Raw genomic sequence first — 13701 nt, 5'->3', positions numbered from 1 at the left:
CATATGGGATATTCAGATGGTCTCAATATGGGTACTCTGATGGTCTCATACCGACTCTGAATTTGTGTCTTCGATGGTTCCTCAGTTTTGGTAGGCTTAGTTGGAGTTTCTGTGTCAGACATGATTGTGTTTGGATCTTTAACTGTATGTGTGTTAACAGATAAGCTCTGATACCACTTGTTAGGTCACACACACTGTAGAAGGGGGTTGAATACAGTGTATAATACAATCAAATCTAACTTTAGTATATTAAGTAACAGAAAACAAACTTTATTGAAACAATAAACTCTGTTACAATGTAGAACTGTTACCTCTCAGTGATGAACAAAATATCACGAGAGCTGCTAGGGTTACAATGAATAATATTCTCGATAATGATAACACTTATAGTGTAAACCCTATGTCTGTGTTTATATACTACACGGTTACAAGATAATCGCTAATTGATATGGAATATAATTCTGCTTCCTAAAATATATCAATCAGATATCTTTTCTTCCAAGTATTCCATTCTTCACAGAATTCCTTCTTCATGCATATCTCTTTCTATGTTTATCTTGATCTTCTTTACTTTAATCAGCTACTGTCCTTATCTGATCATCCTTCAGCACTTAAGTTCTTATATCTATCTTCTGATGATTATCTCCTGATAACATAAGTACTGATATCCCTTAAGTCCCGACCTTCAGTATAAGTACTGATTTATCCTGTTCAAGTAAGATCTGAAATCTAAACATAAAACATATTAGTCATAACATTATCAAATATATCTAACATTTTGTTTACATGCATGTTTTATTTTGTTAACTGTGGTATTGGCCTGGACTTGCTAAATTTTTTATATACTTGCCTCTATGTTGCTATATTTGTTAGTGATATTTACAACATTTTGTGCCAGGTAGAAATATTTCTAACAATGTCCTCGTGGTTTTTGAGGTTATTCATTTCATGAAAAGAAATATTTATGGTGCGGAAGGAGAAGTAACATTAAAATTAGATGTCAGTAAAGCGTATGACAGAGTTAGTTGGTGCTATTTGAGAGATCGTATGGAGCAAATGGGTTTCAGTGTTTGATGTGTGAATTAGATTATGCTATGTGTAACTACTGTCACGTATAATGTTTGCTTCAATGGCTCTTCTGTAGGACTAATATCTCCTAAGCGCGGCCTGAGACAAGGTGATCCGCTGTCACCCTATCTCTTCCTTTTGTGTGTTGAGGGATTGTCTAGTTCGTTGAGATAAGCAGCAGAAAATGGTCATATAAATGGCTGCAGAATCAGTTATGGGGCTCCTTCAGTGACCCACTTATTATTTGCTCACGATAGTTTCCTGTTCTTTCGGGCAGAGAAAGAGGAAGTTCAAGTAATCAAATCTTTGTTGAATTCGTATGAACAACTATCAGGACATGCGATCAATTTTCAAAATTCAGGAATTTTTTTAGTGCAAATGTGCGAAGAGATAAACAACAGGAGCTCACAGAGATGTTGGGTGTAACTAATGACATTAGAAACAATAATTACTTGGGCCTACCTTCTCTTGTTGGGAGGTCAAAAAAATCTGTGTTTAACTTTGTGAAGGATCGTGTCTGGAAAAGGATCCAAAGCCGGAGTTCGAGGTTACTCTCTAAAGCGAGTAAAGTTGTCCTTATAAGGAATGTGGCACATGCTATACCTTCTTACTGTATGAGTTGTTTCTTAATTCCCAAGAGCTTGTGTAGGGAGATAGAAGTAATGATGAATGTATACTGGTGGAAATCGAACTCGAACAACAATAGAGGTTTGCGTTGGTTGTCATGGGAGAATATGAGCATGGCTAGGAGTAAAGGAGGAATGGGCTTTCGGGACTTTCACGACTTTAACTTGGCGCTTTTGGGTAAACATGTTTGGAATTTAATGAACAATCCAAATTCTCTGATGGCGAGAGTGTTTAAAGCTTTGTATTTTCCCCATTCTAATCTTCTTAGAGCCAGTAGAGGTGGTGAGTTGAGTTTCATTTGGTCTGGGATTTGGCAAGCCAAGTAAGCTCTTGCTAAAGGCTTCCGGTGGGTCTTGGGAGATGGGTCTGATATTGATGCTCATTATAATCCGCGACTTCGCTACAAGGATGTATTCTATGTAGAAGATACCCCAACCAATGGTCCCATTCACACCAAAGTAAGTGAGTACTTTCTTATTAATCCTAAAAGGTGGGATGAACTTAAGGTGGGAAACTCATTTCATGAAGTTGACCTCAACTTTATACTTTCAACACATATTCCGCAAAATCAGGTGAGGGATCGTATAGCTTGGACACATTCTACTGATGGGAAGTATAGTGTTAAAAGTGGATACCAATTTTGGTAGGCTCAAGCTACGACTATCGTTGCTATTGATCAGTCAGGAGGGTGGAAGAAACTCTGGAACCTTGATGTGCTTCATAAAATCAAGATTTTCTTGTGGCGCTTCTGTCGTAATAACAATCTAGTAAGAAATATGTTGAGAGGTCGCAGTGTAAATGTTCCTATTATATGCCCTATGTGTGACTCAAACGTGGAACATCTGCTTCATGTTTTTTTCGATTGTGAGTTTGCTAGTAGGTGCTGGCAATACATGGGATGTGTGCTAGATATGGGGGAGATTTTCTTTGCTCCTAGTTGGCTACTGTAGATTCTCAATTCCTCGTCACGTGAAGAGCCAGTTCTTGTTGCTACAACTCTGTGGGGGATATGGAATATGCGTAATAAAAAGTGTGGGAGAACAGCTGTGTCACACCGACTTTAGCGATGAATTGGAGTAAGAAGCAGGTTAGTGAGTGGAGAGAAGCGCAAAGGAAGAGATGTGGCTCTCAGACATTAGCTCATATACGGGATGTGACCGCTGATCTGAAATGGGTTGCTCCAGCTGAGGGTGAGTTAAAGCTCAACGTAGACGCATCGGTTGTGGTGGGCTCTACATCTTTCTCTATCGGGATGGTTCTCAGAATTCACAACGGCCAATTTGTGGAAGGTAAGAACTTCAGATGTGCTGGTCATGCAACTGTAATTGAGGCTGAAACTCGAGGACTGGTTGAAGCTTTGGACTGGGCTATGAATATACCTTGGAAGAAAGTCACCATTGAGATTGACTCAATGTTAGATGTTACTGCCATATGTAGGAAAGTGATGTATCATCTGGAGGTTGGACACAATATGGATCGTTGTCGGGCTATGCTTGAGGACAATAGGAACATCTCTCTTCGTTTTATTAGGAGACAAGCGAACAAGGCGGCCCATCTGATGGCTCGTGTGCCTTGTTCTCTAGATTGCTTCAATGTTTTTTTGTCTTCTTCTAGCACTTTATTGGAGACTATTGAGTTGGATTCTATTATGCATTAATAAAATTTCTTTCATTTCAAAAAAAAAACATTTTATGCATATTTCACTAAAAAATGATTAAAAATCTCGCAGAGAACCATGATGATTTAATAGATTTTTTTATAAATTATTCAAAATCTCATACAATTTCGGGAGATTTCAAAATATTAAAAATAAACTATAATTTTTTTCAAAATTAACCAACTTCTCATATAAAAAGGTTTGTCTATTTTTGAATACTATTAAATTTTAATGATTTTCTTAAACTCCAAACTTAGTAGTTTATGATTTTAATTTCCTTTAAAAACAATTTGATTGAATAGACCCGAACTTTAGAGGCGTGTTTTTTATTGGGATTATAAAAGATTTTTTTTGGCTTTTGAAAATCCTTTGTATTCAATGTGGATCCTAAAAATCTTTTAAAATATAAAATCTTTTAATAGAGATTGAAAAAAATCTTTAAAATTTAGGGATATTCAACTTAGATTTTAAAGTCTTAAAATCTAGTGTTATTTAATTTGGATTTTAAAAATCCATTATAAAGTCAATGATTTGTTTCGTATTTTATAAAATTGTATATTTTGATGAATTTGTTAGTGTATTTTATGTTTTCGTAAATTTTAGCAAAATCCAAGAGATTTTGATGGATTTATTAGAATCAGTACTCAAATTAGCAAGAATTTTTGAGATTTATTCAACAACTCTTCTAAATTCCGCGTACAATTAAAATTGGCCAAAATCAACGACAATCATTCAAAATCAATGGATTGTTATGAATCCTCAAAAATCTAAATTGAATAAATTCATATAATTTTTTACAATTCTTATCGAATACCATCATATTTTAAAAAAAATTCAAAATCCAAATTATATATTCAAGGATCTAAATTTTAATTCTATAAAATCCGGATTGAATCCACCATAAATTGGACAACTACATTAATTTATAGCTATTGATTGAAATAAAATCTTCGATATCATTTATGATTATTAGTCTCTTGTAAATCGCAAAAAACAATAATATTTACAGACAATTTTTCGTATATAAATGAACCACACAACATAACAATTTTTCAAGTTTGTGTCCAGTCATTCCTCCCTCATGGCTAAATTTCAATATTTCTTTGTAATTGCTGTTGTTATTGCCATAGCAGGTAATTTCTTTTCAAAAAATCTTATCACGTTCCATTAAATTTATATATGCACAAATATTTTGAAGGTGCCGTAATATATATAAAATCTCAAACGAAATATTATTGTTATGCCACAAGAAATAAGGTATGAATAGTGTTTATATCGAAACGCAAAAAATATCTCATTTTTTTTAATAGTCCTTTAAACTAAAAATAAAAAATGTGCTCATTAAATATGTTTTATGGCTATATTTTTTAATTTTTTTTGAAAATTCAATTTTTCCGATACTTCACTTTTAACGTAAAGAGTTTAGCCTCCGGGTCAGCTCCGCATCTAAGATGATATGTATTACTCCCTACGTCCCATAATATACTTCTCATTTTGACTTTTCGTACTGTTCATATTAAGCGATTGACTACTAATTTACGTCTAATCTACAAGACCAAATATAATCATGAGTGATTTTGTTGGATTCGTATTTATGAGTACTTTAATACAATAAAGTTTTTATATTTAATACTAATACGAAATTAAAGATATTAATAATCAAAAGTGTGCATTGACAAACGTGTCAAATACAAATCGAAAACGTTTTTAGGTACGGAATTAAAGATATTAACGATCAAAATGCAGTGAACATGCCGCAGGTTGATGCGCAGAAGAGATGCATGCATGTGTTGGATCCGATCCGAACAACTGTGTGCTCGCAGCTTGTAGACAATCATGTCTTGCTAATTTCAACGGAAATGGAATTTGCATCGCCAAAACCGGGGGTCAATCTTACCAGTGCGAGTGCGTTTACAATTGCGGATCATAATCTTCATACTTATGAATTACATGATTTTTATTTTATGTCGAGGATGAAATTAATTTAACAGAGGATATTTTATATCTGAGTTGATATCGCAGTCTGTTTTATGTGTTTTCATTAATTTGGTTCGTTCAAACTTTTGTTTCAGACAATTCACAGCTGCTTTCTATCTTTTCACATAGCATAACGCAGTGAATAGTAGTACTTTGAGTTTGTATACTCCATGTCTAGCATAAAATTACAAAATTAAGTGTTTTGAGTAATCTTACAGGGATAGAAATAAAAAAATACCTCTTGCATTACAATACTCCCTCCGTCTCTGAAAACTTTTCCTATTTGTGTTGACACGTTTACCAATAGCCCAATACATAATTTTAATTGTTAATATCTTTAATTTCATATTAGTATTAAATATAAAAATTTCATTGTATTAAATTACACATAAATACGAATTCAACAAAATCACTCATGAATATGTTTGATCTTATAGATTAGACGTAAATTAGTAGTCAATCTCTTATCATTCGCTCATCATGAAGCGTACAAAAAGTCAAAACGGGAAGAATATTTTGGGACGGAAGGAGTAGTAGTTAACACACTTGACGACAATATTTAACGTCTCACATTCTTAATTGACAAGTGCAAAACATCCAGCCAGCCCGACAGACCCTCCGTCACGGGATGAATGAGCCACTTCTTTTTGCACAAATTTGAATGCTTTCAAACTCTACCAATGTATATCTAGCAAACTTTAGCAATGTGCCAAATACATGAAACACGGATATACTAACACAGTAACACTCCACCTAAAACTGCAGTTTTCTGGATGATCTAACTTCTGATGTAAACTAGACCAGAAAAAAAGGTAGGCAGGTATCATCTGTTCTTATCGTGCAAAAGGCGGTCTGAATGATAGAAGATAGTAAACGACTACTATAACAGAAGTTGCATAGATCAAACATTGTCACTTCAACAAAAACGTCTTAACATGCCTCCAATGACATTCTCAAACAAAACTACTCAGCTTACAGAAAGGAATATCCAGTTTTTAGTATCAGACATTTTAAGCAAATAAATTGTTGCCACTACAAAAAAACAAGTTATCTTAATATCCTCCCTTGAGATCATTAACCACATCATATGGAATGGGGGTAACAGTCTCCAATGTTGCGCCTTCCACCATGAAACCAGGTTTAGGCCCTTCAGGCTGCCTCTTGGTACTGATGACTTCACCTCTAGCCTTAGCCTCAGCCTTCAACTGATCGTTCTTCTTTTTCCGTAGTTTCACTTCTTCTGTGCAGCGGGATGGCATGACATGCTCAATTCGCACATGGATCCTCTTTCTAATGATCCTATTACCTACCTGCAATTTTTTAATCAGCATATAGTTTTAAACTTGTTATTAAGCAATCAGCCCAGAAAAAAATCTGAAGCAAAACAAATTCTTAACAGATAATGAAGTCATTCAAAAACCACAAAGTCTTGATATACTGAAGTACATCACTTAAACAGGCAAGTTAGGAATCATGTTATGTAATGTACCAAAAGACTCTAAATTTGAAGTAAAGGGGAGGAAGTACTTGTAATTTCGTATATGCAATAAAATCTACCCGCAACAAAAGGGAATTTCCAACAGTTCAAAATAAATTTAATTTATTTAACACAACATAAATTAAAACAGCAGACGAGCTTTGATCAAGCGAAATGTACACTACTTTCCAACAACTACAAAGAAATGAAATACCAGATATTAAGTCATTTCATTTGTGTGTGACAGCCGATATAAGAGTAGCACATCTATATACTAAAATAAAATTATAAATAGCACTAAACTCACTCATTACTGTTATGTTGAACAAAATACTATTTTCCACAATTTAGCCAAACATAACAAGCACTATAACAAAAAGTCCATTTCAAGAACGACTAACAAAATTGCTCGTAAGTGAGTATCACAAATAACAAATTATACGGTTCAGCTGTCCAAAACAGATCTTTTCAACTAAAATTCAGAGAAAACTATATAATCACCAAATTTTAAATAACATTTAACCATTTACACACATTAACATCAAGCAACTCCAAAATCATTTTAGCTATATATAGACAAGCTCCTCAGACATTTCCTTAAAAACAAATATGCTACTATTTCACTCCAAAACATCTCGTAACTATCAATTACAATACATAGTCCACAACCAATATAATCAATACAAACACTTAATCGTAACATTTAAATAACATAACAAAATACACCAAAACATGTAGTATACAAGGAACTTCCATTACAACATTTGCTCATAAGTTAGCATCATAAACAAACATAGCTCCATGACTAACTCCAACAAGAAATTATACGAAACAGAACATATCAACCAAAATACAGAGTGAACTATGTATTATCAAATTCAAGTAACATTGAACATTTAAAACAATCAAATCAAGTAACTGCCAAAATCATTTTAGCAATACATACACACAAGCCGCTTATACGTTAATTTTCCTTCATAAACAAAAGCTTCTATTTCACTTGGAAACATCTCGTAACTCTCAATTTCAATACATACTATAATATCATTAGAAACACTTAACAGACATTTCAAACAACATAACATAATCAAAATCAGATCCACTATCCACTTCCTCCCCCCCCCTCTCTCAAACACAAACATAGTCTAATTATAAACAAATAAGCTACTATGTCACCAGGAAACATCTCGTAAGTCGTAACTGTCAATTTTAACGTATACTCCAAAATCAATATAGTTAATAGAAACACTTAATCGTAACTTTCAATAGCATAATCAAAATCAGATCCACTTCCTCCCTCTCTCTCAAAAACACAAACATAGTCTAATTATAAACAAATAAGCTACTATTTCACTAGGAAACATCTCGTAACTGTCAACTTTAATGTATACTCCAAAATCAATATAATTAATAGAAACACTTAATCGTAACATTTCAATTGCATAATCAAAATCGGATCCACTCCCCCACGTCTCTCTCTCTCTCAAACACAAACATAGTCTAATTATAACCAAATATGCTACTATTTCACTAGGAAACATCTCGTAAGTCATAACTATCAATTTTAACATATACTCCAAAATCAATATAATTAATAGCAACACTTAATCATAACATTTCAATAGCATAATCAAAATCATATCCACTTCCTCTCTCTCTCTCTCCCACACACACAAACAAACATTATCAAATTAGAAACAAATAAGCTACTACTTCACGCGGAAACATCTCATAACTATCAATTTCGGTACATACTCTATAATCAAATTTAGCTCCTCTCTCTCTCTATCTCTCTCTAAAACATAATCTAACTATAAACATTTTTTAAACAAATCCACTACAACAATCTAATCAATAGAAACACTTAATCGTAACATTTCAAATAACATAACATAATCAAATTTAGATCCTCTCCCTCTCCCTCCCTCCCTCCCTCCCTCCCTTTCTCTCTCTCTCTCTCTAGCACAAACATAATCCAACTATAAACATTTTATTCAACGCAAAATTAAACAGATCCACAACAACAATATATAAACACACAATACACAATTATAACAAAATAAAAAGAAAAAAGGAAATGAAACACACCTGCTTGTTGATTTCAACGCCGATAGCACGTTTAGTTACATTCCAGACCTGACCGGTACGGCCGTGATAAAACTTGTGAGGCATACCTTTGTGAATAGCGCCATTAACTTTGATATCCACATAATCGCCGATATGATAAGTTCTCAGATACGTAGACAGATGAATTGTACCTTTCTTTCTAAACGCTCGCGAGAATGAATCTCTCGTTCGCGATCGCAATCCATGTCCTGCTGGCATTTTCTTAAATCTCGCTCACTTTCACACAGTAAATGCTTTTTGTGTGTGTGTGGAGGCGCCAAGAAACCCTAATCTTATCCTTTTTGTGACTTTTATAGGTATGTTTTGGGCCTCTTTTTTTTGTTGGGCTTGGGCTGATTGTTGATGGGTTACCTAACAGCCCATTTCCTAGTTTTACAACCCCGCTCATTAATATCTTAATTTTATGTTTTAAATTATTTGTAATTATAATAAAATTTTAATCTTATTAGTGTGTTTATAAATAATAATATATGTGTTTGTTGTTGGCTGGATTCGAACTTGATTACTTGAGTAGTGTATAATATAAATAATAAATAATAATATAAATATTTGTTGTTGGAGAATTCAAACATCAGAATTTGAGTTGTGTTTATTTATTTTTGTATTTGAATATAACGATCGTGATCATTTGACTTGACTAAGAAGATTCAGCGACCATGACCGGAAATAAGTAAACCAATCTAAAATGGCTTCCCAAATGGTCAAACTATATCGCACTCCGGTTAGTATAGATTTATTTATGACACTATTTTTTATAAAATGTCACCTTGTGTTTTGCAGGATTTTTAATATTTTTATTGTCTGTCACCTATAATTATACAAGATTTTATCGGTTGAAATTAATTAATTAAAATTATTTATTGTAAGGTAGCTTAGATAATGGAATGACACCCAGTCTAATGATAACGTGATCAATAAGGTTCTATAATATTTTTGTATTTAAAATTTTATTAAATAACTAGTAATTTTCGAGTCTATCCAAAAATATCTTAAATTTATTTTTAGAAAGGTAATGTATAACAACGGAAAGAAAGTTGGAATATAAAATTACTTGCCATATATATATTTTTTTGACAAAACTTGCCATAATACATTTTGTTAAATAGACTTCGATTATTTTTTCTCCATAACATCTCCGATAAGAACCTCTTCCTCAGTAAGTTCTCAATCTGTTCCCTTTACTGAATTATACTTATTGTTATTTAATCATTGTTCCGGTTTAGTTTGCATACATAAAAATTCGCTGAAACTTAAACTCTCGTCGCGTTACGGTACAGAGAATTAGGTTTGTTTGTATTGTTATTTGAGTCATGCATCTTTGATCATACATGCACACATGTTCGCTTTCATAATCTTTATTGATCCTCCATAGAGCTGCAAACGAACAGCACCGAGCCGAGTTCTATCCGAACCGAACATATTTTTTTAAAAAACGAGCCGAGCCGAACACGAGTTTGCTCACGAGCTGCAATTTATAATTATGATATATGCACTTTATATTATTAAACTGGATAAGCTGTATATCAATTTCTTGCTCTTTAGCTATTGCTGTTCTTCTACAATCCTTATTAAATTCCAAGCTAACTCTCATGTTTATGATAGTTAGACAATTGCTACTAGTTTTGATTTCATACTGGGATTTTTTATTTTTCTTATGTTTATATATTCAATTTTGACATGATACCAGTGGCGAATTTTTCACCGTTTACTTCCTGGTGGAAACCTGCTAAGAAACAAAAGCGTTCCCCTAATGATCGAGTTTCCGATAAGAAAGTGATTGGGATATGTTCTTTTGAAGTCGCAAGTTTGATGTCTAAGATGATTCAGCTCTGGAAATATGTGAATGATGATCTAAATATATCTCAAGATTTCATAGATTCAGTAGGCATTGAGACTCTTTTAAAGGACGATGAAAATGGCGCGTTGGGCTTAATATATGGTGAGGTCATTTTTATTTTCTGCGGAGTGGCTAAGATTATAGTCAGGCTTGGAAAGCAATGTAGCGATTTGAGGTTAAAGAATTTGGAGCATGAAATTGAAGGTCTGCTGGTGAATATGAAGAATAGCTGGATAGTACCATTTTCGTGGAAGAAGATGGATGAAAATATCGAGAAAATGGAAAATCTTATTACTGATAATGGGAAGTTGTATGAGGAAATGCAGAACATCGCGAAGCTTGAAAGAAAATTACAGGGGAGAAGTAGCGTGCAACGCCTAATTGAGTTAGAAACAAAGATGGAGACGAAGCAGCTTAAGGCGAGTCAATTAAAGAAGCCTTTGTGGAATGCTACTTATGATGACATTGTTCTTCTTTTGTGCAAGTTTTTATTCACTACATTTGTTCGAATTGAATCACTTTTTAATGTTGTTCATGTGTACGGTGGTGATGTTAAGAGTATGCACATAGTCAGGCGCCAGACTACTGAGAATTTTCCAACAAAGCTACTTGCCAGATTATGGTCATTTTCTAAAGGCAATAGAAAGACTAGTCCAATTGAAAGTTTTGGGCAACGCGTTGCTGATCATCCTGTCACTCAGGAAAACAGAATTCGTTTATCTGTATTCAAGACTAAATTGCGATGTCCTTCTGTTGGTACTCTTGGTGATGCTATATTAGAACAAACTTACGCAAAAGCTATACTTGAAATTGACACACTCGTGATGTTGCCTAGTATGATTACTGAAGATAAGATACAGAAATTGAAGAAAATGCTGCCAAGAAATATAAGTTTTGTAGTCAAGGAAAGACTAAAACTGGTCCAAAATGAAGAAAATCTTTCTGTTACTTTAGAAAAGGTTTCAGAGATGCTGGATTGGTTGACTCTGCTTGCTCATAACACTCTGGCCAGATGGATGTCTGAGCAAAGATATGCTCATCGGAATATAAATGACTGCGGAGAAGAATTGTTGCTGCAAGTAGAAACACTTCTCTTTGCAGATAAGGAAAAAGCTGATGCAGTGCTCAGTGAGCTTCTTGTTGGTCTAACATATATACATTTAGCTCAGAAACAACTCAGTGACTCTAGTTCAGAAATAAGTAAATGTGATAAATGATCAGAAGAACTGTGATTCGTGTTTGAGAAGCAAGTACCGACTGACAGTACTAATCTGATCTGCCCGTGACAGTAACAAAAAGGTTGTGCAACTGTTTTTCCTGAAAGACTGTTATTTTTTGTTTTTTTGACAAGGGTTATTAATATTACATCCATCTAAAAGACTTCAGGTTTTAGTAATCTTTTTTCCCTGTAATTTTTGTCGATGTGTTACTAATTAACTTTGTTGAACACGAGAATAACAGGACTTCTGGATTCCAAATTACGTATTCTGTTTGTTATCAAACTCATCTCCTTACTCCTATGTGATTTCTGGTGGCATTTTTTCATCTGTTAGAGTTCATTAACTACTTTATATGCATCTTTCGCGGTCTCACTGTAAGTTCTTTTTGTACACAGTGTTGGCGGTTTACCTTTTTCATATGTGTCGAATTTAGGGAGAGATCTTTAGGTCAAATCTTCTATCCCAGGAAGTTATATCCACCACCAAGAAGACAGAAATGACTGTAAATGCCTGCTTGGTTACCTTCTGGAAGTAAACGAGACAATAAAATCGTTCTCACGAGTTCTGCATTTTTATTCTGAACAGCATCTTAATTGTGTAGGGGTCTTGCAAAACATGTTTGTGTTACCACTTCATGTCTAAACTAATGTTAATTTAGGTATTCAATAAAAATAACTTAGTTTTATTGGGTGCTTGTCCTATTCAATCTATAAGTGATATTGAACTGTTGTCAGTGTAAATTACTGTCATATTTGAAGTTTATAAAAAACCAACTTCAGCTCATCACCATCTCATACAGAGAACACAACACACTGCCTGCAAAATCGATATGCCTAAATCCTCCACTTTCATCGTTATTTTCATATACTCCCTTCTCATAATCACCGCAAACTCCAGGAAGGTTTCAAGAAAATCGCCAAAGAAGCATCCTAAATATAATTCACAACGACAAAAACTGAGCCACCTGCACTTTTACTATCACGACAGAATAACAGGCAAAAATCCCACTTCATTCCAAGTGGCTTCAGCCTCTGTGACAAACAAATCAGCAACTTACTTCGGTTCAGTGGCGGTGATGGATGATCCGTTGACAGTAGGACCCAACCCAACGTCGAAACAAGTTGGAAGAGCACAAGGAATTTACTCAGCTGCTTCTAGAAATGAAATAGGTCTTTTGATGGTTGTAAGCTATGTATTTACTCAAGGCAAGTTCAATGGAAGTACTATTAGTGTACTAGGCCGAAACGCGATACTTTCGGCCATCAGAGAAATGCCGATTGTTGGAGGGAGCGGAGTATTCCGGTTTGCTCGTGGCTATGCTCAAGCCAGAACTCATACATTTGATCTAAAATCTGGAGATGCTGTTGTTGAGTACAATGTTTATGTGTTTCACTATTAAGTTATGTACGAAATGTATGATAAATAATACTCCCATCGTCCGGTTATACGTTTCCTATTTTAACTTCTGACACTATTTATAGTAAGCGATTGACTATTAATTTACGTCTAATCTATAAAATCAAATGTAGTCATTCTTGTTGAATTCGTACTTATGAGTACTTTAATACAATGATGTTTTTTATTTAATACTAATACGAAATTAAATATATTAACAATCAAAAAGTATACATTGACAAACGTGTTCAACATAAATAGGAAACGTTTTTAGGGACGGAGGGAGTATATGTCTTTGGAAATCTGATAAGTCATC

General features: G+C 34.0%; 4 protein-coding genes across 4 annotated transcripts; 3 read left to right on the top strand and 1 right to left on the bottom strand.

Moving 5' to 3' along the window:
- The first annotated feature begins 2761 nt into the window (after window positions 1–2761).
- Window positions 2762–3352, top strand: LOC141692181 (uncharacterized). The gene has a single exon (XM_074496915.1). The coding sequence runs from the start codon at window positions 2762–2764 to the stop codon at window positions 3350–3352; it is 591 nt and encodes a 196-aa protein (XP_074353016.1).
- Window positions 3353–6207: 2855 nt separating this feature from the next.
- LOC141692542 (large ribosomal subunit protein eL21z/eL21y) lies at window positions 6208–9204 on the bottom strand. Its single transcript, XM_074497413.1, has 2 exons — window positions 8895–9204; window positions 6208–6639 (listed from the first exon to the last, which is right to left on the bottom strand). The coding sequence occupies exons 1-2, from the start codon at window positions 9129–9131 to the stop codon at window positions 6382–6384; spliced, it is 495 nt and encodes a 164-aa protein (XP_074353514.1). The 5' UTR covers window positions 9132–9204; the 3' UTR covers window positions 6208–6381.
- Window positions 9205–10610: 1406 nt separating this feature from the next.
- On the top strand, window positions 10611–11987 carry LOC141692180 (protein PSK SIMULATOR 1-like). The gene has a single exon (XM_074496914.1). The coding sequence runs from the start codon at window positions 10611–10613 to the stop codon at window positions 11985–11987; it is 1377 nt and encodes a 458-aa protein (XP_074353015.1).
- Window positions 11988–12717: 730 nt separating this feature from the next.
- LOC141692769 (dirigent protein 22-like) lies at window positions 12718–13444 on the top strand. The gene has a single exon (XM_074497708.1). The coding sequence runs from the start codon at window positions 12820–12822 to the stop codon at window positions 13387–13389; it is 570 nt and encodes a 189-aa protein (XP_074353809.1). The 5' UTR covers window positions 12718–12819; the 3' UTR covers window positions 13390–13444.
- The last annotated feature ends 257 nt before the right edge of the window (window positions 13445–13701 follow it).

Source organism: Apium graveolens, chromosome 10 (genome assembly GCF_009905375.1).
Source record: "Apium graveolens cultivar Ventura chromosome 10, ASM990537v1, whole genome shotgun sequence".
NCBI classification, from domain to species: domain Eukaryota; kingdom Viridiplantae; phylum Streptophyta; class Magnoliopsida; order Apiales; family Apiaceae; genus Apium; species Apium graveolens.
The sequence above is the reverse complement of the archived record's forward strand: the minus strand, read 5'-3'. Positions and strand labels throughout refer to the sequence as shown.

What these genes read in the sequence shown, in the direction of transcription:
- LOC141692181 (XM_074496915.1), top strand. Translation starts at nt 2,762, where the DNA reads ATGAATTGGAGTAAGAAGCAGGTTAGTGAGTGGAGAGAAGCGCAAAGG.
- LOC141692542 (XM_074497413.1), bottom strand. Translation starts at nt 9,131, where the DNA reads ATGCCAGCAGGACATGGATTGCGATCGCGAACGAGAGATTCATTCTCG. An exon ending in GCGTTGAAATCAACAAGCAG is followed by an intron (nt 6,640 to 8,894) that starts GTGTGTTTCATT and finishes AAAAAATTGCAG; the next exon opens with GTAGGTAATAGGATCATTAG.
- LOC141692180 (XM_074496914.1), top strand. Translation starts at nt 10,611, where the DNA reads ATGATACCAGTGGCGAATTTTTCACCGTTTACTTCCTGGTGGAAACCT.
- LOC141692769 (XM_074497708.1), top strand. Translation starts at nt 12,820, where the DNA reads ATGCCTAAATCCTCCACTTTCATCGTTATTTTCATATACTCCCTTCTC.